At 42.4% G+C, this 21,146-nt stretch overlaps 1 protein-coding gene across 2 annotated transcripts; it reads right to left on the minus strand.

Annotated features, from left to right (window-relative positions):
- Positions 1 to 158: 158 nt before the first annotated feature.
- Positions 159 to 20,990, minus strand: LOC126982451 (solute carrier family 49 member 4 homolog). Of its 2 annotated transcripts, none has more exons than XM_050834491.1 (11): positions 20,529 to 20,990; positions 13,486 to 13,629; positions 8,937 to 9,076; positions 6,525 to 6,769; positions 5,480 to 5,592; positions 5,095 to 5,223; positions 4,692 to 4,821; positions 4,295 to 4,403; positions 3,899 to 4,085; positions 2,386 to 2,568; positions 159 to 2,050 (listed from the first exon to the last, which is right to left on the minus strand). In XM_050834491.1, exons 2-11 carry the CDS (start codon positions 13,553 to 13,555, stop codon positions 1,944 to 1,946), a joined length of 1,413 nt encoding a protein of 470 aa, XP_050690448.1. In that variant the 5' UTR covers positions 13,556 to 13,629; positions 20,529 to 20,990; the 3' UTR covers positions 159 to 1,943. The 2 variants fall into 2 exon arrangements, with proteins under 2 accessions (XP_050690448.1, XP_050690449.1); XM_050834492.1 differs by lacking the exon at positions 20,529 to 20,990 and adding an exon at positions 16,712 to 16,819.
- Between the last annotated feature and the right edge of the window lie 156 nt (positions 20,991 to 21,146).

Below are 21,146 nucleotides of genomic sequence, written 5' to 3' on the forward strand. Positions count from 1 at the left end.
TCAGCCATCACCACCAGTCAGCCATCAAAACCACCACCACCACCACCACCAATCACCAAGTCACCCCCACCACCAGTCATCCATCACCACCGCCACCACCATCACCAGTCATCCATCACCACCTGAGCCTACAAGTTGTTATATAAACTTATTAAGAATATTATCTTTTCGCATTGCTTTATTTAAAATATAATAATATACCAGGAGCTATTTCCCATACGAGGCCAAATAAAGGAGTTGGTTCAACATACCCTATAGAAAAGGTTTGATTTGACCGAGTTGTAAGACAGACCTTCTGGAACACCGCCAGGAAGTTCGTGGATCCAAATTATGGTATCACTTAAATTCTATAGACCATTTTTTTAATAAAAATGAGAAAAAAAATAACTGTCAAAGTCACTTCACATTATTTACAAGTACACGACTTATTTTGGCCAACAATATATAAGTGTTATTTGTATGTCAAAATGTTCACAATGAAGTTGTCTATCATTCCATAAATATATGTGTTTTGTCTTTTATCTCACCCGTGACAAGGACGGTACATCAGATTCCAGAAGAGTGGCAAAAAAATGTTTTTCTTCCTGTCAACAGGCTTTTACGAGAATTCTTTATTCCTTTCATACAAAACATAGAAATGCTTTTCATACACCAAAATTATCCCCTTTTATCTTATCATTTATTGTGAAAAATTGAGGGCGATACATACATTATTATTACCACAGCAGGGAAATGAGTATCAAGCTCCCATGGTTGCGCCACACCGAACAAAATCGGGGCCGGACCGAGCAGAGCCACAACTATAATACATTATACCTGTTGGACTGTATGAGGACCTTTTGAGCTTTGATGCAGACATGAATTTAGGCAGGACTGTTGGGAGTTGATCACATTTTCAGGAAATAATGATGTTGAATATATATATATATATATATATATATATATATATATATATATATATATATATATATATATATATATATATATATTGTTATACATTGCTGTATCTTTGTATCTTCTATGTTAATATAAGTTGTTTTTAAGGTTAATGCCAAGTCACGCGTAGGCAGAGTAAGAAGTTTAAGGTTGGGGAGTAAGGAGGAAAAGATGAATATCAGGTCACAAAGGAGGAGTAGGAAGTGATTCATGTTAATCCGCTGGAGCCAGGGGGGCAGGCGGAAATATGTGTTACGTCACGGAAATTGGAGGCGTGGGGAAAGAGAGGTGTGTCGAGATGACGGGAGAGAGGGCACTTCCAGAGACGACGCCAGCAGGTGAGGACGTGTCTGGGGTCACGGGAGAGTTGGTGGTGTGAGGAGTGTAGGGTGTGGAGGTGTGTATGGTGATGGGGTATTAAAATTAGGAATACTACGAATGTTAGTGTTGGATAATGGCAGATAAACATTAAGCAAAGAAACATCAGTGAATTAGTGGTGTGATAAGAATGCGGAATCTCGATCAAAATTGGTTTTTGTTGTCATTTAGTATGCACAAAAATATATTAGCATTAACGAAATAGTTTTACAGCACCAATAAATGTGCGGTAGTCAAAAACAATACCGTCATAATGAATAAGACGTGGCCTGAAGGCAGTATAACTAAGGTGGTGGGCGTGAGCTCTCACCCGGGTTTTTTCTTTCTTTTTTTACAACAAAGGAGACAGCTCAAGGGCACAACAAAAGGAAACAATAATAAAAAAAGCCCGCTACTCGCTGCTCCAACAACAACAAAAAATCAAAAGAGGTGGCCGAAAGAGAGGTCAATTTCGGGAGGAGAGGTGTCCTGATACCCTCCTCTTGAAAGAGGCTAATTTTGAAATCGCTATTCCACAACAGAAAGATACTGAATGAACTTTTATGCAGCTTCCATCAAGCCCTGGAGTAGAGTCTTTCTTGATCATATTTTGGAGGCAATTTCATCTGGTTTATCAAGGCGGGGCTGCGTTACTTCCTGTCGATGTCCGTCCTGGTTTTAGGGAGCTTGAGGGTGACCAGCGGCAAGACTGTGACGGCGCTGACCAGCGTGAGGGTGTACGTCACCCACAGGTGTTCTGCAATATACACGCTTGTGACAGTATCATGAAAATGTGATGGGTTAAAACTAGGAAAGTCAAAATAACTCGAAAAGGGATTGTCCGACATGTTTACCCGCTGCGTTTTTTTTTGTTTTTTAGTGAAATATGAAAAAAACTAAATATTTTTACCATGTTTTAGCTAATGAGTAATGTGGATGAAGAATTTATTTTCTTTTAACATCTACATCCGTATTTTTTTTTTTTTTGTGTGTGTGTGTGTGATTGTGATTGTGTGATTGAGTGTGTATGTGTGTGTGTGTGTGTGTGTGTGTGTGTGCGTGTGTGTGTGTGTGTGTGTGTGTGTGTCATACCAGCATCAGGGATATTGAAGAGCAGCAGAAAGAACGCTCCTGCTAGGCTGTCGGCGGCGATCAGAGTGCCCGTCACGAGGATCTCGGGCACGGGGTACGCCAGGTCGATGCTCACCTCGATGAAGAGCGGCACCGTGGCGTAGCTACAGGATACGCCTCCCACAGCTGATACATACACTTGCCCTTCAAGAGAGATCGCCCATTATTAACCCCTTGGATGCGGACCACCTACAAGAAGACATCACCAAGCTACAGGAGTGGAGCAATAAGTGGCTGCTACAATTCAATGAGGAAAAATGTAAAGCCATATAACTTGGGAGGGGAAGTCCAGCATACCAATACCACATGGGAAACACTCCACTATCCAACACTGAGGCAAAGAAAGACCTGGGAGTATATGTTACCAGGCTACCAGTGAAGGCCAAATCTGTGCCAATCGCAGCGGACGGGTTAATAAAAATCTTAATTTTATGAAAAAGGGGGAAATTTAACCTGAAGGAAATATAAATTACTAGCAATTAGTTGGCAGAAACGGGGCGTCAGAGCTATTGATTGACTGATTTGTGTTATTAAGTTAGCAAATATTGTGTTTGGATACTACTTATTTATTATATTATTTGTGTTATTAAACTCAGGACCCTCTGAAGAAAAAAAGTCGCTTCGTTCGTTTTTTTTTTTTTATATTCTTACAGTTAGCTTTCAATTTCCTCAGATCGAGAATGTTTTCATTTTCCTCTGTGTATTAAGCAAGTAAATTTCGTGTTTTGGGTACTTTTTTCCTCGTCCACATGAAGGGGGAAATCCGGGTGGTTGAAGTTGATGAAGGGGGAAACGACAGAAAAAGGTTGGGAACCACTGGTCTAGAGGGTCGGGCGTGTCCCCAAGGCGGTCAGGAATACGTGCAGGGTGCTGAAATGACTGCTCTAGATCAACGAGAAGAGCAAAGTTGTAAGCTTGTTCCCCAGTCTGGTCAGTGAAAGAAGAGAAAGTTCAAGACTGCTGGTGAACACTAAAATCTCCTGAGGTGCAGATTTCAGCGAAGGGAAAGTGAATCGAAAATGTGCCCCACTTTGGATCTGCATTCCATCCTATCGCTTATATGCAGCCTTTGAACCACCGAGAAGGCACTGCTGTCATAATGCTTCAGCTTGGCTGGAAGCATCAGATCAAAAACTCTTGTGTTGGTTTGTCCAGCAAATTATGGCTGTTATAGCCTCTTACACGTAATGTTAAGTCCACACACACACACACACACCTCACACGCACCCACCCAACCACACACACACACACACACACACACACACACACACAGTCATTAGTGCATACCAAGAAGAACCTGGGTTAAGCTGTACTTAACTTGAAAGTCACTAGAATCATCTTTACGATGCATACATTGATCTCTGCAGAAAGATTTTAATCAGAAAAGGTGATCATTATGACTATTGTCTAATGCAAATATTTTAAACATTCCTACCAAGTTCAAACCCCAAGTAAAGTTACGGCAATCACTTACAGTCATCAACGGGCAGAACGCCGTAGGACAGAAGAAGGAACCAGTAAAAGAAGGCCGCTGTGGCAGTCATTAGTGCAATGAGAAAGGTCTTGGTGTGCTCTTGCCAAAGGTCATTTAGGCGACCAGAGATGACCGGCAACACACTGGAGACCACCACACCAGCCGCCCCGACCCACATGGCCTTGCTCTGGGAGGGGCAAGGCAGGACACGGGAAGACACAGTAAATCTGCTCGTATTGAAGGATATTTCATTAAAGAATATAATTGCTTATCTATCTATCTATCTATTTATCTATCTATCTAAATATATGTATGTATGTATAAATTTATTTATTCATATATTTACACACACACACACACACACACACACACACACACACACACACAGTAACGCACTTGGTGGAAGCCCAGGGGCAGCAGGGAGTAGTTGATGACTGTGAGCCACATGACGCTGGGTCCCACGAACACGCCGTAAATCACCAGCAGCACCATGAACTTTTTGTTCCTTAACAGAGAACCAAACAGTATGAGGGAACACTATTGCGGTAGTGACGTTGTTCCGCTTCTACTTGTCTCCGCAGAATACGGCTTAGCTTAGCCTTTATTCTTGTCGATTTCCACAATTATTACAAAACCAAAATGCTGAACTTACTTTTTATTTTTCAGTAAACTCATATTTTTGCAAATCACCAAGCTTAATTAAGAGACATGTTGATCATTTAATTTATGAATAAATAACTTTGGTTTACAGATTTTTTACTTGGTGTGCGTGTGAAAACAAGGCGCTACAAACCTGCCGAGAGCCTTCAGACCCCGTAGAAACTTGACCCTCCCTTCCGAGGAGCTGATCGATGGGGGGCTGGGAGGCTTGGATGGGAAATATATTACCACCGCTACCAGTAGGGCTGCCGCGATGCCCGCTCCTGGAAAGCAGAACCGTCATTTACTTTTAAAGTAGCTTATTTTTTCACCAAAGTAGGTAAATCATGAAACAAGAGAATCTTACAGTCCGTCATCCTAACTCAGGTGACCCTCGGAGAGGTGCGGCTTGCTCCGGAATTAATGTTCCATCGGAGCTAACGAAAACGGTGCTGCGTCAGCACTTTTCTGGTTTATATATCAAGAAAACTGGGCTGGAGTCTATGCATGACTACATTAGGTAATAAGATATTTAATACAGAGATGAAGAGGATTACCAATATAAATGAGGCGCATCACGTCTTGCTTGATATCTGCTTGAGTCACGTCGGGGCCAGGCTGCCGCACCAGGAGGGGTTCCAAGTAGCTGGCGACGCCCCCCATCTGGTGAGCCCCGATCATGATGGCTGCCAGGGGTTAAAGCAAGACAATTATCCCTACATGTAATATACTTGATGAATATATTTTAATTGTTCATAGTCTTTATACTCGTAAGCACAGTATATAGGTACATGAGGTGTTAATCAAATGAGAACATTGTTTAAAGGTTAGGATGTCCATAGTGATGAAGGAAGTAATCCAAATTATGGTAAAACGGTATATTCAGTTACTATAGAGTGTTATCAGTACTATTAGAAAGATTAACTGTTCCAGGGGACTGACCCATTGCTGTGGTTCGCTCATTCACGGGAAACCAATCGCTGGCTATTAGTGTGGGGGCGGCCAGCACCACGGGACTGGCGATGCCCACTGCAATGCCGCTCAGGTGGCACAGGCTGTGGGGCGCGGGGTGGGATTGTGAGGAGCGTTAAAATGTTGTGCACCACAGTTAAACCACCACCACCATTATATGTAAGAGGTTACAGATCTGAAGAAATTAGTTGAAAAAATTACAATATAGCAACAGTAAATACAGTAAAACGCTGATTAAACGAGAATCAATTTCAAACTATCGATTCAGTATGAAAGGGAATTAGAAAACTATGGATGTTGCACGATTTATTTCGGAAGTTCTGCAAGGCATCAGTCGCCATCTCAGACACTATTGAACGCAACACCAACCATCCAGATACTCCCTCAAAGCATACTATGAAAGGTGGGTCTTATAGAGAATGCTGCCCTTGTTAACCGCTTATTTATTTTTCACTAGTTGAAACCTGATGGAGACAAGTCACTTTTCCTTAGATTTGAGACTCAGCGTGTGCCTCCTTTCTTCCTGATCGTAGGAGTCTCAGCTTGGGCATAAAATCCGACATTCTGAAATGCTTCTACTCCTAATGTCACAGTCTTGGTTTACATGGTGCACCCAACTAATGCAACTACATTAAGTGACTTATGTTTCAATGCACATGCAATTTTGAACATATTGACTAAGAAAAGCTTAAAGACACATGGACAACAAGGCGTAGTGGTGGTCCACAAAGGCGGTCAAGATGGCAGAACACCTATCCCAAAGAGAGAGTGGCAGATAACAAAGAACAAGACAGCTCTTTCCGTTCTGAAGCCAGAAACTCGTAGAAACTGCCCTAAACACACACACACACACACACACACACACACACACACACAACAATGCCTGGATTTTGCTCAGTTAGAATTACTTGTTATGGCAAAATAATTTATGTTTAAGAAATTTGAGTAAGATCAAAAGCATATAATAAAGAACTGAGAGTACATAGTTAGTTACTGGAGACCCAAAGTAACCTACATGGTGAAGGCTGGCGTGGTGCTTGTGATGCAGCGCAGAACAGTGCCTGCGGCAAGGATGGCCGCGCTGGTCACCACGCCTGCCCGCAGCCCGTACCGCTGAGTGAACCAGCACAGCGGGAGGAAGAACAGCACGAACATAATGGTGCCCCAGTTGACCATCATAGCCACGGTAGACGGGCCCCAGCCAGGGAAGGCGGCTTCCATACTCTCACTGATGGGACCCCAAATAATCCATTGCATGTTCTAGAAAAAAACAAAAATAATAGTAATATCAATAATAATGATGATAATGATAGTAATAATGACTAGCTTTAGTAATTATAATAATAATTTTTTTTTTTATTTATTTATTTATTTTTTTTTTTTTTTTTTTACATCGTAACCTATTGCGCCGTTAGGCTTCCTCACTGGTGGGTCCTGATGGTCGGCCCAGCCCATTGTGGCGCCATCTTGCATTGGCTCATACTGCCCGCCGGAGCTCATCTTTGAGCCTCTACTTGGAGAGGTTATCAAGAGTCCGGGTTGATGGGTGGTCCTCAGGCCAGCATGTGGGTAGTCTTAGGCCACTCGGCGGTGACTGAAAGATCCCAGCTGTGTACCGACCAGGATTCGAACCGACGTCCCTCCTGGATCTCCCGAACGCGACGCCGGCACGCTACCACTCAGCCATCGCCTCCCCAATATTAATAATAATAATAATAATAATAATAATAATAATAATAATAATAATAATAATAATAATAATAATAATAATAATAATGATAATAGATTCAGTTGAAGGTGCCCATACTACGGTATCAAAATGATACCGTACGTCAAAGATTCTAGGGAGGCTAAATCGTCTGGTGTAGGAATTTTGAGATGTGGAGGCGGGTGCAGTAAAGGGTGAGTGTGGCAAAGAGCAAGGTGAAGAGGCCCAGCGGGGATGAAGGATGTGTGGTATTGGATGTGAGAATGGTAGATATGCAATTGGTTGGAGTGGAGTACATGGCTGAGCAGGGTCAGCTTCTGGGTAGCGTGCCATATGCCAATATAGTCGGAGTTGGCGTTGACGTACTATGCAGGTAATATAATTATGTCGAACCAGTCTCACGGAGTAGTTGCCGTTTTGACACAGTCATTCCAGCGATATCCCATGATTCTGCGTAGACACATAATTTATTACCAAGGGCGTCAATCCGCCTCTCCATGTCTCTATTTAATGTCCATGTCTACAACCATAGAGTAAGACAAGGAGCACAAGTGACTTGAAGATCCGGATCTTTGTTCTACACAGGTATCGACAACGCCATATACTCGTGCTGAGCGAGTCCATAACACCGTGAGCCAAGCTAATCCGCCGTAAGACTTCCTGGCGAGACCCACCGTTGTTCTTAACTACGCTACCAAGCTGTGTGAAATTTTCCAAGATCTCAGTGTCCTCGCCACACGCATGATCAGACTGTAATGTTTCATCTAGCAAGCCTCCAAACACCTGTACCTTGGTCTTGGTTCCTAAGGGCTTCGCCTCCTCGTGCAGTGCCTCGAGAGCTATCAACAGAACATCCAGCGACTTCGTTAGGATTACTACATCATCGGGAAAAACGAAATCAATGACACTGGTATTGCCAATAGATGCTCCACAATAACTCTGGTCCACAGTTCTGCTTGAACTTATTCCATACACATGTTGAAAAGCGATGGGGCAAGGATACAGGCCTGCCTCACTCCCGCGTCCACGGGAAAGAAGCTGCACAAGCCCCTCCCCCAAACACACACTTCACAACACTCAGTCCCAGAATACGGTCCAATCAGTGAGCCAATAGTCCTTGCAGGAATCCGACGCAGTCGCAGGAAATCCCAGACTTCCTCAAGATGCATTGAATTAAACGCCTTGAGATCAACATGGCCGGCAAGCATCCTCTGTCGAAACTCACGTCAGAGCTCCGCCAATAGGATACGGTCAATTGTCGACTTATCTCCATGGGTCTGCGTGCGGGCGTGGTGAGCCTGAGGACCTATAGATTCGGGTCACACCCATACACGGTAACAATTTTCAACCATCGCCGAGTGTTGGAAAATTACCCACATGCTGCTCAGATCTTCAGTCAACCCTAAATTCAGCGACTTCGTTCAAGTGGAGCACTGGGATGCAGCATGGGGAAAGCAAGTCATACATCACGGCAACCAATATAAAAAAAATGCCTTCTCCACTAACAGGCTTGGGTCATTCAATAGACACCTCAAGAAAGCCCACCGGCGCAATAGGTAGCACCTGAGAACAAAATACATAAAAACAAACGTAGGCTACGGGGTGAGAGAGAGAGAGAGAGAGAGAGAGAGAGAGAGAGAGAGAGAGAGAGAGAGAGAGAGAGAGAGAGAGAGAATCGGTCGCAATATGGACATGAGAATCTCCAGCATTAGGACTTACGTGAACCCAACATAACAAAGAGAAGACCGCGAGTAACCAAAATCTTGCCCTGTAGGTCCTGAAATCTGGCGTGGGGCCTCCGTCGTGTTGCTCCGTCCTCTCGGTGCCATAGTTCACTTTGGACGATTCCAGCAGAGACTCTGTCGGTATAGAGGCCATCTGACTCAAACATATAACAACAAATGCGAAGGAAAGTACATGATATATATGTATGTATATATATATATATATATATATATATATATATATATATATATATATATATATATATATATATATATATTACTCGTTAAAAGTCTTGGTCCGGTGACATTCTCACGCACACACCTCTACTAAACGTTATTTAAAACAACACTAATGGAATTTTTTTACCTTCAACATTTTGTTGGCCATCCATGACGTCACTTCGCTCAGTCGTTTTGGGAGTGATAGGTCAAGCTTTTGAAGTGTTTCAAGTGATATTTGTGGCCACAACTGACAAATCGCCGCTTCGAGCTTAGAGAGGATGTCAACGATCTTGCCTCTTAAGTTATGATTTATAACATGCCAAAAGTTCTCTATCGGGTTGATATCGCGAACGAATATTACAGCTCTGATATGACACGACGTTTCTTTTTGTCGCTGAGCCGTTTCGGAAGTGAGAAGGCAAACTTTTTAAGTGTTTCAGAGAATATCTCAACCCAGAACAGCTTAATCGTCGCCTGGAGCTTGTGGTGATATCGCGAATATTAATACTCTCCAAAATGAGTCGCCGAGCACTGGCAAGCAGTGGGTGGGGTTCCGTGGGTTGGTGGGGGTAGTAGTGCTCTGTTTTGCGACGTTTCCCCTCAATAGTGGTTTGTGATCTTATTCCATAATTTGCCTGGTAAAGAGCTAACCAAGGATATTATCTCCAAGATCGTTTGACTAAAGGATGCAGGGCACCAGATTAAAGAAATTGCAGAAATAACCGGAGTTAGTAGGCCGCGGCTAGTCCCTTGATAGAGAGAGTCCCGACAAAGGCGGCCCTGTGTATAAGGCTGCTTGGCGCCATTATTGACCCTTCGAGCACCGCGCCGACTTCAAAACATGGTATCTCGCGGGTCATTTTTTATTATTTTTGAGGTGGTGCCTAGCCTTCGACTGTAGCAACATGGCACAGAGGGGATACAAAGTTTATATACTAACTGCAAGGCCGCTGTGAAGACAGCTAGAGGTGTGCTAACAGTCAGTCGTCTTGGGAGGAAACCATCGGTTATGACAGCAAGACACACACACTGCCATTGTGTGTGTCTTGCTGTCATAACCGCCCTCCCTTTGTACTGTCTAGGGAAATCATTGTGAGAGAGACACAGCTACAAGGACTGAAACAATTGTTCACCTCAGGTCCAGACATCGAAGCTGATGAGGGAAGCTGTGGCCCTCATGTCCAAAATTATTGGGTGTGATCTCTCCCACAGGGCTCTAGCTGTTATTACAGACTCACAATGGATATTTCACAGTCTCATCAAGGCCACAGTCTAATAGACTGGACGTGTTACAAGAGTTTAGATAAACAGAAGCTAGCTTTTGGTGAGCCATACCTGTCTTGGTAAAACTCTAGAATCACACCCAACTCACTCTAAAAGTTAACACATTATTTGTTAATACATTATACTGTATTTGCTAATCATCACTCTGGTAACCGTTTCCATTATTATTATTACTCGCTTCTGAGATTTTAAAATGCGGGGAAATATTACTAATTCAGCGGTGATAGGTTAGATTACTATTTGCTCATGTGAAGGGTCTTCAGCTAGGAAATCCTTTAGGTTGGGTTATAAGTTCATCTTTATTTAATAGCCTAATGTATAAGGTTGCACAGTCTTCATTTTCATCAGACCACACAGACTCCTTGGTCGAGACTAGGTGATCTGTCCTTAAACTTAAGTGGTTCTACATTCATCAGATTGCTCCAAAACTTTGCATTTCTACTCTAGTTAATATTAAGTTGAAGGAAGTGTCGGTTGAGCTTGTTTTTAAAGGCATCAATCGTGTTACACTGGACCACTGAAGGTGGGAGCTTATTCCATTCTCGCACTACAACGTTGGTAAAGAAAAATTTGGTGTAGTCTGAATTTACTTGTCTACATTCAAGTTTTGTGTCATTATTCCTCGTTCGCAGTCATCGATCACAAACAATTTTGATTTGTCCACAATCGTAAATCCATTAACTATTTTAAAACATTCGATCAGTTTTCCACGGAAGCGACGTTTCTCAAGAGAGAATATGTTAAGGGTGGAAAGCCTCTCGTCGTAGGGTCTGTTGCGCAAGGAAGGGATCATTTTTGTTACCCGACGCTGAACACCTTCTAATTTAGCAATGTCCTTTGCATGGTGGGGAGACCAAAACTGTACCGCATATTCCAAGTGGGGTCTGACTAAACGATTGTAGAGTGGAAGTATTCCTTCTTTATATTCGAATAAAAAGTTTCTTTTAAATAAGCCCAACATTCTGTTCGCTTTATTTGCTGCATCGATGCATTGCTGTGAGAATTTGAGGTTTGACGCGATTTTTAAACCCAGGTCCTTGACGCATTGAACGCTTTTGAGTTTGACGCCGCGCATTTCGTAATCGAACTACTTATTTCTTGTTCCAACTTGAAGGACCTGACATTTATCTATATTAAAGGGCATCTCCCATCTATCAGACCAAGCTGAAATTTTATGCAAATCCTCTTGGAGGCTTTGTCTGTCTTCGTCAGTGAGAACCGAGTTACCAATCTTTGTGTCGTCTGCAAATTTACTAATGAGATTATTGATTCCAACATCCACATCATTGATGTAAATAATGAAGAGCACTGGGCCAAGAACCGAGCACTGGGGGACGCCTCTAGTGACAGGCGTACACTCTGAGTTAAATCCGTCGATTACCACACTTTGTTGTCTGTTGTGTTATATATATATATATATATATATATATATATATATATATATATATATATATATATATATATATATATATACACACACACACACACACACACACACACACACAGATAGATATATATATATATATATATATATATATATATATATATATATATATATATATATATATATCAGAGAGAGAGAGAGAGAGAGCCAGCCAGCCAGTCAGTCAGCCAGTCAGCCAGCCAGCCAGCCAGTCAGTCAGTCAGTCAGTCAGACAGCCTGACAGCCAGTTAGTCAGTCAGCCAGCCAGCCAGCCAGCCAGTCAGTCAGTCAGTCAGTCAGCCTGCCAGCCAGTTAGTCAGCCAGTCAGCCAGCCAGCCAGCCAGTCAGTCAGTCAGTCAGTCAGTCAGCCTGCCAGCCAGTTAGTCAGTCAGCCAGCCAGCCAGCCAGCCAGCCAACCAGTCAGTCAGCCAGCCAGCCAGCCACCCAGCCAGCCAGCCAGCCAGTCAGTCAGCCAGCCAGCCAGTCAGTCAGCCAGCCAGCCAGCCAGCCAGTCAGTCAACCAGCCAGTCAGCCAGCCAGCCAGTCAGTCAGCCAGCCAGCCAGCCAGTCAGTCAGTCAGTCAGTCAGCCAGTCAGTCAATCAGTCAGTCAGCCAGTCAGTCAGTCAGTCAGTCAGCCAGAGAGAGAGAGAGAGAGAGAGAGAGAGACCTCGGTAAAAGTATTAATGTTACACCGACAAACAAATAGTTGATTAAAAATAAAGGTACCCAAAGCCAAAATTGTATTCTAATGTTAAACTTAAGTCATCATTATTCTAGATTTTTAAATTCACCACACACTCAATGATGGAAAGATGTATACTCCAATTACTATTCTTTTTCTATAGTATCATACTGATCTATCACAATTATATAAGTTTTCCAGTTCTATGCTGCTGTGGAAATCTGCATGACACGCCCGCTCATATTTGCACACTGCATGAATCAGCGTTCACACACATTGCGATAGATTATAAAATGCTCGTCACCTCACCACATACACCTGATAACCATTGTTCACCCTTACCGCGACAACTCGTTCTGTTGGTTCGTTAATTCATTGCAGATTAGGGACCGCTTTCACAGTTATTTTGTTCGTTTTGATCGTTACCAATGGCTGTTATCGCCGCTATGGTATTTCCACGTAAAACCGGCCGATGGGGTAGTGGCGGCTGCGGAGTTAGCCTAGCCCCGCACCTTACCACACACTCTCAACACCTCTTGCTTCCTCTGCAGCCGTCACTACCCCAAAGGCCAGTTTCACGTGGAAAACTATAGCGTCGATCGCCGCCATTGGTAACGATCAAAGAAAGTGACTGTGAAAGCTGCCCTAAATCATGTGTGTCTAGTCCCCACTTAAATCATTTTTTGTTATATAATTGCTAGTTTTAGACAGATTTAAAAAAAGGTTGTAAAAATATTTAGTGTTATATTTCAGCAATGTTTCAAGCGTGTTTTTAACTTTTGTTTCAGGGGATTTCACTCGAAATTTGAAGTAAATATCTAATCATGCAATTCATGTAAAGAAAAGAAATAATCTACTTACCCCTGATTTTTTATATATTTGTCATATAATTACCCTTCGTACAGCCTCACAAATTAAGGTTGATCTCTTACCATCTTCCCCATGGTGAAGTTGAGGGGACGCAGCCGCAGTCATAGCTTCGAAGTCCCTTATTCCTTGCATCACTGACTGCTAAACTCCTCGGCCGATCATTCCCTCCCTCAGCCAGGCAGCGTGTCTCACAAGGTATTGACGGACTGCCAACGAGTCGTATATAAACACTTCAGTATATGCAACATACATTATAAATCGATAAATATACCAGAGATAATCTCAACCTCGTTTGCTTCAGACTCAGTTGAAATCAGCTCGCCAGTCTTCTCCCGACGTGAGTATAGACTGTATACGTCTTTGAGCCCACGAAGCTTGAACTCCTTTTCAATTATCGTAAATTACCTGTGTTTTCTCTGGGACGTGCAACAATTACACTCCAATACAATAAAAAAAACTATTATTAATAAATATGTAGTTGGTCATTCTCGTTGTTTTATATATTGGTAAACGAGAGAAAATAAATGATTATTGGAAGCTTCTCCCATATCACAACAAAAGGGTATATTCATTCCTACAAGGTGTCACCACCGACCATATGTCTTTGGGCCCTCGAAGTTAGAACTTTTTTTCAAATTATCATAAATTACCTGTGTTTCTCTGGGACCTGTAACAATCCAATACAATGAAAGACATAATTGTTAATAAAAATATAGTTGATCATTGATTGATTTATTGATTAACGAGAAAAATAAATGGCCGTGGGAAGCTCATCCTCATTGAAAATCTTTCTTGCATGAAAGCCCGGCAAAATCAAGCAGAATTGGACTTTTTAAAAATGTGTTTATATCACAAAATTTACTAAGTATCTGCTTTGTGTATATCAGTCTTGTCTTCGACGAAATTTATCAAGAAACGTTTTAGGGAGTCAAGTAACTCGACGGAAATCGTCACAACATAAGGACGGCTAGGTGTTTGGCTCTCCGTGAGGCCACTGGCCTCAGCTGACTGCTGCTTGTCGTGTGGGATGGACCAAGACCTTGCATGAATGCCTGCCGCTACCAGGAGGGTACGCAGGTCAAAGGTGATGACGTTTATGTCCAGGAATTGAAGGGGGAGTATAACACTTTGGGAGCGGAAGCCAGTGGCAGCCACGGAGATCAAACAATGGTTTATGTCGAGTTTCCTGACGCCCTAATGTTTTTGATAAATTTTGTCAAAGGCGAAACTAATACACACAAAGCAGGTACTTCGTAAATACTGTAACGTAAATAAAAAAAAAATAAAGAAGTCTTATTCTGCTTGACTTTGCATGGCTTTCATGCAAGAAAGATTTTCAATAAGGAGGAGCTTCCCACGGTCATTTATTTTCTCTCGTTCACCAATAAATAAATCAACGAGAATGATCAACTACATTTTTATTAACAATTGTGTCTTTCATTGTATTGGAATGTAACTTTTACAGGTCCCAGAGAAACACAAGGAATTTACGATAATTTGAAAAAAGTTCTAACTTCGAGGGCCCAAAGACATAGTCGGTAGTGACACCTGGTAAGGATGAACATACCCCATTGTTGTGGTAAGGGACGGGGAGAACGTAGGGATTAATGGACTGAAGCAGTCTCACAATTAATGGGCAGGGTTAAGAGAAGTCAGGGTGGTAGTGGTAAAGGTGTTACATAGGATGTCAGAGGGTTGACAGGAGAACCGTTTGATGGGAGTGCGGCGAATAAGAATATGTCCAGAATTAGTTGCATAAGGAGGTATACACACACACACACACACACACACACACACACACACACACACACACACACACACACACACACACACACACACACACATACTTCCATTCTGTGGAACACCATCTCTCCTCCTCTAAACCTCACCTTCTCTTCCTCACCGAAACACAGGTCATGGAGGCTACTGACAGCAATCTCTACTCTGTTCCCTCCTACTCTCTCTATCCTAAATTTCAATCCAAAGCTGGATGTTGCGTTTACGTGCGCAATTACATCACTTGCTCTCGTGCCCACGACCTTGGCTCTTCTAAGTTTTCCACCATCTGGCTATGACTTAATTGTTACTCTGTTACTAAAAACGTCTGTGCTGTTTATTTCTCACCAAACTCTACCAACTATGTAAAATTCTTTTTGTATTTGAATTCATTCTCCCTTCGTTGAAATCTCCATTATAGGAGATTTCAATGTTCACCACCATCATTGGCTTTCATCGTCTTTCACTGACCAGCCTGGTGAACAAGCCTACAACTTTGCTCTCCTCAACGATCTAGAGCAGTTAGTTCTGCACCCTACAGTCCCGACCGCCTTGGAGACACCTTGAAGAGGTAAACTGGGGAACCCTCGGGATAAATGAGGGCCGGATCCAAGGGCTGGAACCAGATGGTCAGGGAAGCCATGTAGCAATGACCTTCAATGACTTAGTTAGAGTAATAGCAGAGGGTTAGAGACTGCATAGCCCTTAATAAGCATGTAGATAGGAAAATAATGACCCTAAATGGATGACCCGTAAGCATAAGGATGAGATTACTTTAAAGAGAGGAATTTATAGGAAAATAAAGGATGGGAAAACCCACCTCAGGGGTAGGTAATATGTTGAACTAGCCAGATCAATGTAGAAAAACACCCGCCTAGCAAAAAGGAATTACGATATTAGTGTTGTCAACGAGGCCAAGAGCGATCCCAAGGGCTTCTTTAAATTGTACAGAACGAAAACAAGGGAGAGAATTGGACAAGTTAAAACAAACACAGGTGAGCTCGTGGAAAATGGAGAAGATATGACTCAAATGTTGAACGACTACTTCCTCTCAGTTTTCACCCAAGAGAATCTAACAAACATTCCGGAGAGAGTTCAGGTATATGAGGGCGAAGATAACGACAAGTTGAGGGATGTGATCATCACTAGGCAGGTAGTCCAGGATGAGATTGGTAGGCTGAAGAAAAACAAATCACCAGGTTCAGACGAAATATTTCCGCGGGTTCTGAAAGAATGCAAGGAGGTCCTCAGTGGCCCACTAACCAATATCTTTTTGATGTTGGTATATTCTGGGTATGTGCCCAGCTTATGGAATGTAGCTAATGTGACGCCGATTTTCAAAAAGGGAGACAAGTCAGCCACTTCAAATTATCTTCCAGTTAGCTTAAGCACTTAACTTCGGTCAAACTCGACATTCCGTTATCGAGAGGGAACTTTTGTCGATTACTTTGTCACTCAAGCACTTCAAGGACTTTTGGATTTGACTACATAGTCCTCTCGGAGCGTACTCACCAAAGACACGTAGCTACTTGACGATGTGCACTGAACCAAGGCTAGGTATGAAGTGATATTGGACAAAAAAGAGGACACATACACACACACACACACACACACACACACACACACACACACTTTTTGCGGTTTACCGAGCTGTTGATACTCTTGGAATCAGTAAGTTAAACACACACACACACACACACACACACACGGCCCGGTAGCTCAGTGGATAGAGCGTCTGCCTCACAACCAGAAGGATCGGGGTTCGATTCCCCGGCCGGGTGAAGATAAGTTGGGTTTATCTTCTTTCACGTGTAGCCCCTGTTGACCTATATTAATAAGCAGTGAGTAGGTACGCGACGCGACGTCAGGCGAGGAGTTGTGACCTCGTCGTCGCGGTATGTTGTGTGTGAGTGGTCTCAGTCCTACCCAAAGATCGGTACTATGAGCTATGCTTCTCCGTAGGGGAACGACTGGCTGTCTCGAGAGAGACCCGCTGCATACCAAGAGGTGAATTACACACACACAAACACAAACAAAAACTCAGTGTTTGCGGTTTTCCGAGCAAATGATACTATCGGAAACAATAGTATTTGCGGATAAGCTGTGGACATTAACCCTCTCGCGCGCCGGGACACCAATGACGTGTAATTTTTTTTAGGGCCAAAGTGCACCGTCCCATTGGGGTCCATTTGAACAAAAATATTACTTTTAAATAGTTATATTCACTCCAATGGCGTCATTTTTTTTTTTTTTTTTTTTTGAGGGCAAGTTTCCTCACCTTCTCCGAAATTAACTAATTGGCAACACTCTCCGCGTCCACAGATTTGAGTGCGGCTGAGAAAACGAAGACAGTTTCAGATTAATCTCTCAGCAGTCACTCTGTACGCCTCGCTGCTGTGGGTTTGCGCGCACCCATGCCGCCCACCGCATAACAGTGATAATAGCGTTATATAGTGCAATACTGTGATTTGATTGGGTGTAATTTGTATTTTTTTCTCTTTACAGGCTGTAGCGTATTATATTTTGTGAATTACGTAAGCAAATGAAAGACGGACTTTTTTTCAATATTTTTACTTTTCCGCAAATATTTCATGGGGCTAATTGTCCGATTGGAGATTTGAAGGAACCATAAGAATCCTGAAAAAATTCTGCTATTATAAATACATCTACCTTGAAAAGTTGACCCACAAAGGTTTTAGTTATGGAGGTGGGAACATAACCTAAGTAGAAAAACTGTTTATGCGCACTTTATTCCATGTCCATAAACGGTCCTATGAATTACTATTATTATTTCTTTATTGATTCATGAAAAAATAAGGAAGCCATTGATATAATATGTATAATGATAAATGCAGGTTTGGGGGAAGAAAGTAGCTGAGAAACAAAATTTTTCGTCGCGCTAAAAAATCTGCCTCGACCGGCGAGAAACCCCGATGTTTGAAATGAGCGCGGAAAAGAAAACATTTAAACTTCGCGAGAGGGTTAATTTTGTTGGCGTCATCGGGGAAAAGTGAGACAGTACAGGACTTGTCCGCTCCACACCACCCCACTTTTTTTTTCTCTCTCTTTACTGAGGAGAGAGAACGCACTGACTGCCCCCTCTCCCTCTCCACACACATATTCGTATATCTATACACACCTTTCAGTCAAATTAAATAATGCAATTGGGATTTACAAGTTAATTCAGTCAAATTAAATAATGTAATTAGGATTTATCAAGTCAGGGAAATACGCTATTGCTGTGCTTGGCCTCGGTACTCATCTCCATTTCATTGGCCCTTTAGTCTGTGCTGGCACTGCTGGGTGAGAAACTGCTACCCCGGGACATGATCGAGCAGGTGTGGCATCGGGGTCATCACTGTTTACCTTCCTAAGGTTACCCCAGGTACCCATTTATCGACAAGCCCGAGAGGGAGGATGGACTGCTGGGTGAGCTGTGCCAAGCCTTGAGGATGAATTTGATGACGTCAAGACTTTTTTTCAACATTCGGCCGGGTGGCCTAAGACTATCCACATGCTGTCCCGAAGACTACTTATCATCCCGGACTCTAGATTCTTGCTTCAAAGATGATCAAAGATGAGTTCCGAGGGAGAGTATGAGCAAAGCAAAATGGCGCCACTATAAATACATGCCTGCACCATAACGGGCTGAGGCCGAGCATCAGGCCAATGAAAAAAGCCTACTGGCGCCTCAGGTTGAAAAGTTAAAAAACAAAAAGTGACTTCTAGGTGCATACGTTTTCTGTGTCTTTCACTGAAATGTTCTCCAGTTTGGTTCATCAAGTCAACCATTCTCTTGAAAAGTTTTTCCTTCACCATTCTGTTTAAGCTAACAATGTGTAATCTAATATTTTTACTTTTTTACCATTTAAATACACATATTTCAAAAGTTTATGCCTACTCTCTAAGTGGTTATTTGTGTTAAGAGTTGCACCACTGCGAAAGCATTGTGGCCACAAATGAATCCTTTTCTCACATAGATAATTTTCTATAAAATAATCATGAAATGTGTCAAAACCAGCATCTGACAAATAGCTGAAAAAGACTTTACATTATTTTTGTGAGATTCACCCTCCTGTTTCATCAATGAGAACTCTTAACATTTGATATACTGCTAGTTTTTCCTTGGATGGTGCTCTGATTTTGGAGGCAATATTCTTTCTAAAAGCTCTATCTGTGTATCAGCTGCAGTTTAAGTACCTAAGGACAGGACTACGTTTCAGAGGCGAAAATATGAAAATAGACCTAATTTTGTTTGTATTTGAGGTAGGATGCTCAAATTTTTACAGTAAGTTATATGCATACTGGTGATTATCCACAGCAATATATATTATTTGGTGGAGAACTATTTTTTTTTCAAACTGTTCTCGCGTACTGTGAAAAACGCCACACTTACGCTCATATTTCATAGAAACCACTGAACATAACCTCATGAATTTTATTTTATTATAAATTACTATTGTATCTTTGCAAATTGTTAACTGGCATTTTCTTCAGTGATAAGGATAATCGTTGCCTCCCATAACTCACTCTGCGGGGGGGGTACAGTCGGCAACAGAATAGTGACACTCTGTCCAGTAAGTTTCGTTCAGAAAGCGACATCTGGCAACCCCTCCACGCGACATGAAAATTATTACATTCTATCGATATCGTACTGTTGTGGTGATCGGTGGTCACAGGTGCACTGACCATAATTTTAAGATAGATATTTATCAAAAGTGCCCATCGCTAACGCTTAATAAATATTTTTTCTTTAGGCTCTGTCGCTACATTTTGACACGAGCTTTTAGTTTCGGTCAAATTTAGTCAAGAGCAATTCTAAGATGTTTATCAAACTATGATACATTTAAAAATATACTGCACTTATTAAGGGAGATTATTTTGCCTTTTAACCTCGTCGTCATCATCGTCACGTAGAAGACATTCATTATCGCATTTCTAAATTGAATTCATGTAATCTAACTACATTATGTTATAATATAATATAATATTATACAATATTATAATTTCACGGTCACACACACACTGTACACACCCAGTGAACAACGTTACCAGATTGTCGTACTCAGCCTCATTTTTACCAACTTCCGACCCAAAAACTGTCTCCTGGGCCCCAATAACCAGATTCATTTATATTTATCGTTAAACTAGTTAATGCCTGATGTTTCTTGGCAATAGTTAGCCGTCAAAACCCCTTAAATAAAATGCCCTGAGTACGACAATCTGGTAACGGTGCCAGTGAATACGCCACCGTGGTATAGTTGCCAGATACCGCCACCAGGCTAAACATTCTGAAAACCGTGACACTACGCTCTATCGTCGACTGTACCTCTTTGGCCGACTGGTAAAGGAGTGGCTCTCCCGTCTCGCTGGTCGCTGGTTCGATCCCCGGCGCCGGCAAAACCTTTCCTTGTTTGGATTGATTTCTCGTGTGTTTCGTTACACGCAGAGATCGTGTGGGACGGGAGTGGTGGTGGTGGTGGCTGAGGCAGGCAGGCAGGCTCGACGGTGCCAGATTGTCGTTCTCAGCTTCTCATTTTTCCCGATTTCAGGCTAAAAAATGTCCCACCCACAAAACTAACGACAACTATTTATATTTATTGCTAGAAGTGTTAGTTATAGGGGGTTTAGCGCAGTCATTATGCGTTATATATGGGAAAATCTAGTTTGGTGAGTACGATATCGTGGCATCCCTGGGCACCGTTGCCAGATTATCGTACTCGAAGGATCGTATTTACCGGTATCTCGCCCATAACTATTCCCAAGAAACACATATGATTAACCATTTTAACGATAACCATATATGAAAGCAGTTATTTTGGTGATGAGAACAGTTTTGGGGTCGGAAATCGGCAAACATAAGAGACAGAGTACGACAATATGGCAACGTTGTCCCTGGGCGATATGAAGGCCTGACTCTCCAACGGGTCACCTGTACAGCAAGAGC

Source organism: Eriocheir sinensis, chromosome 51, assembly GCF_024679095.1.
Source record: "Eriocheir sinensis breed Jianghai 21 chromosome 51, ASM2467909v1, whole genome shotgun sequence".
Classification (NCBI taxonomy): Eukaryota; Metazoa; Arthropoda; class Malacostraca; order Decapoda; family Varunidae; genus Eriocheir; species Eriocheir sinensis.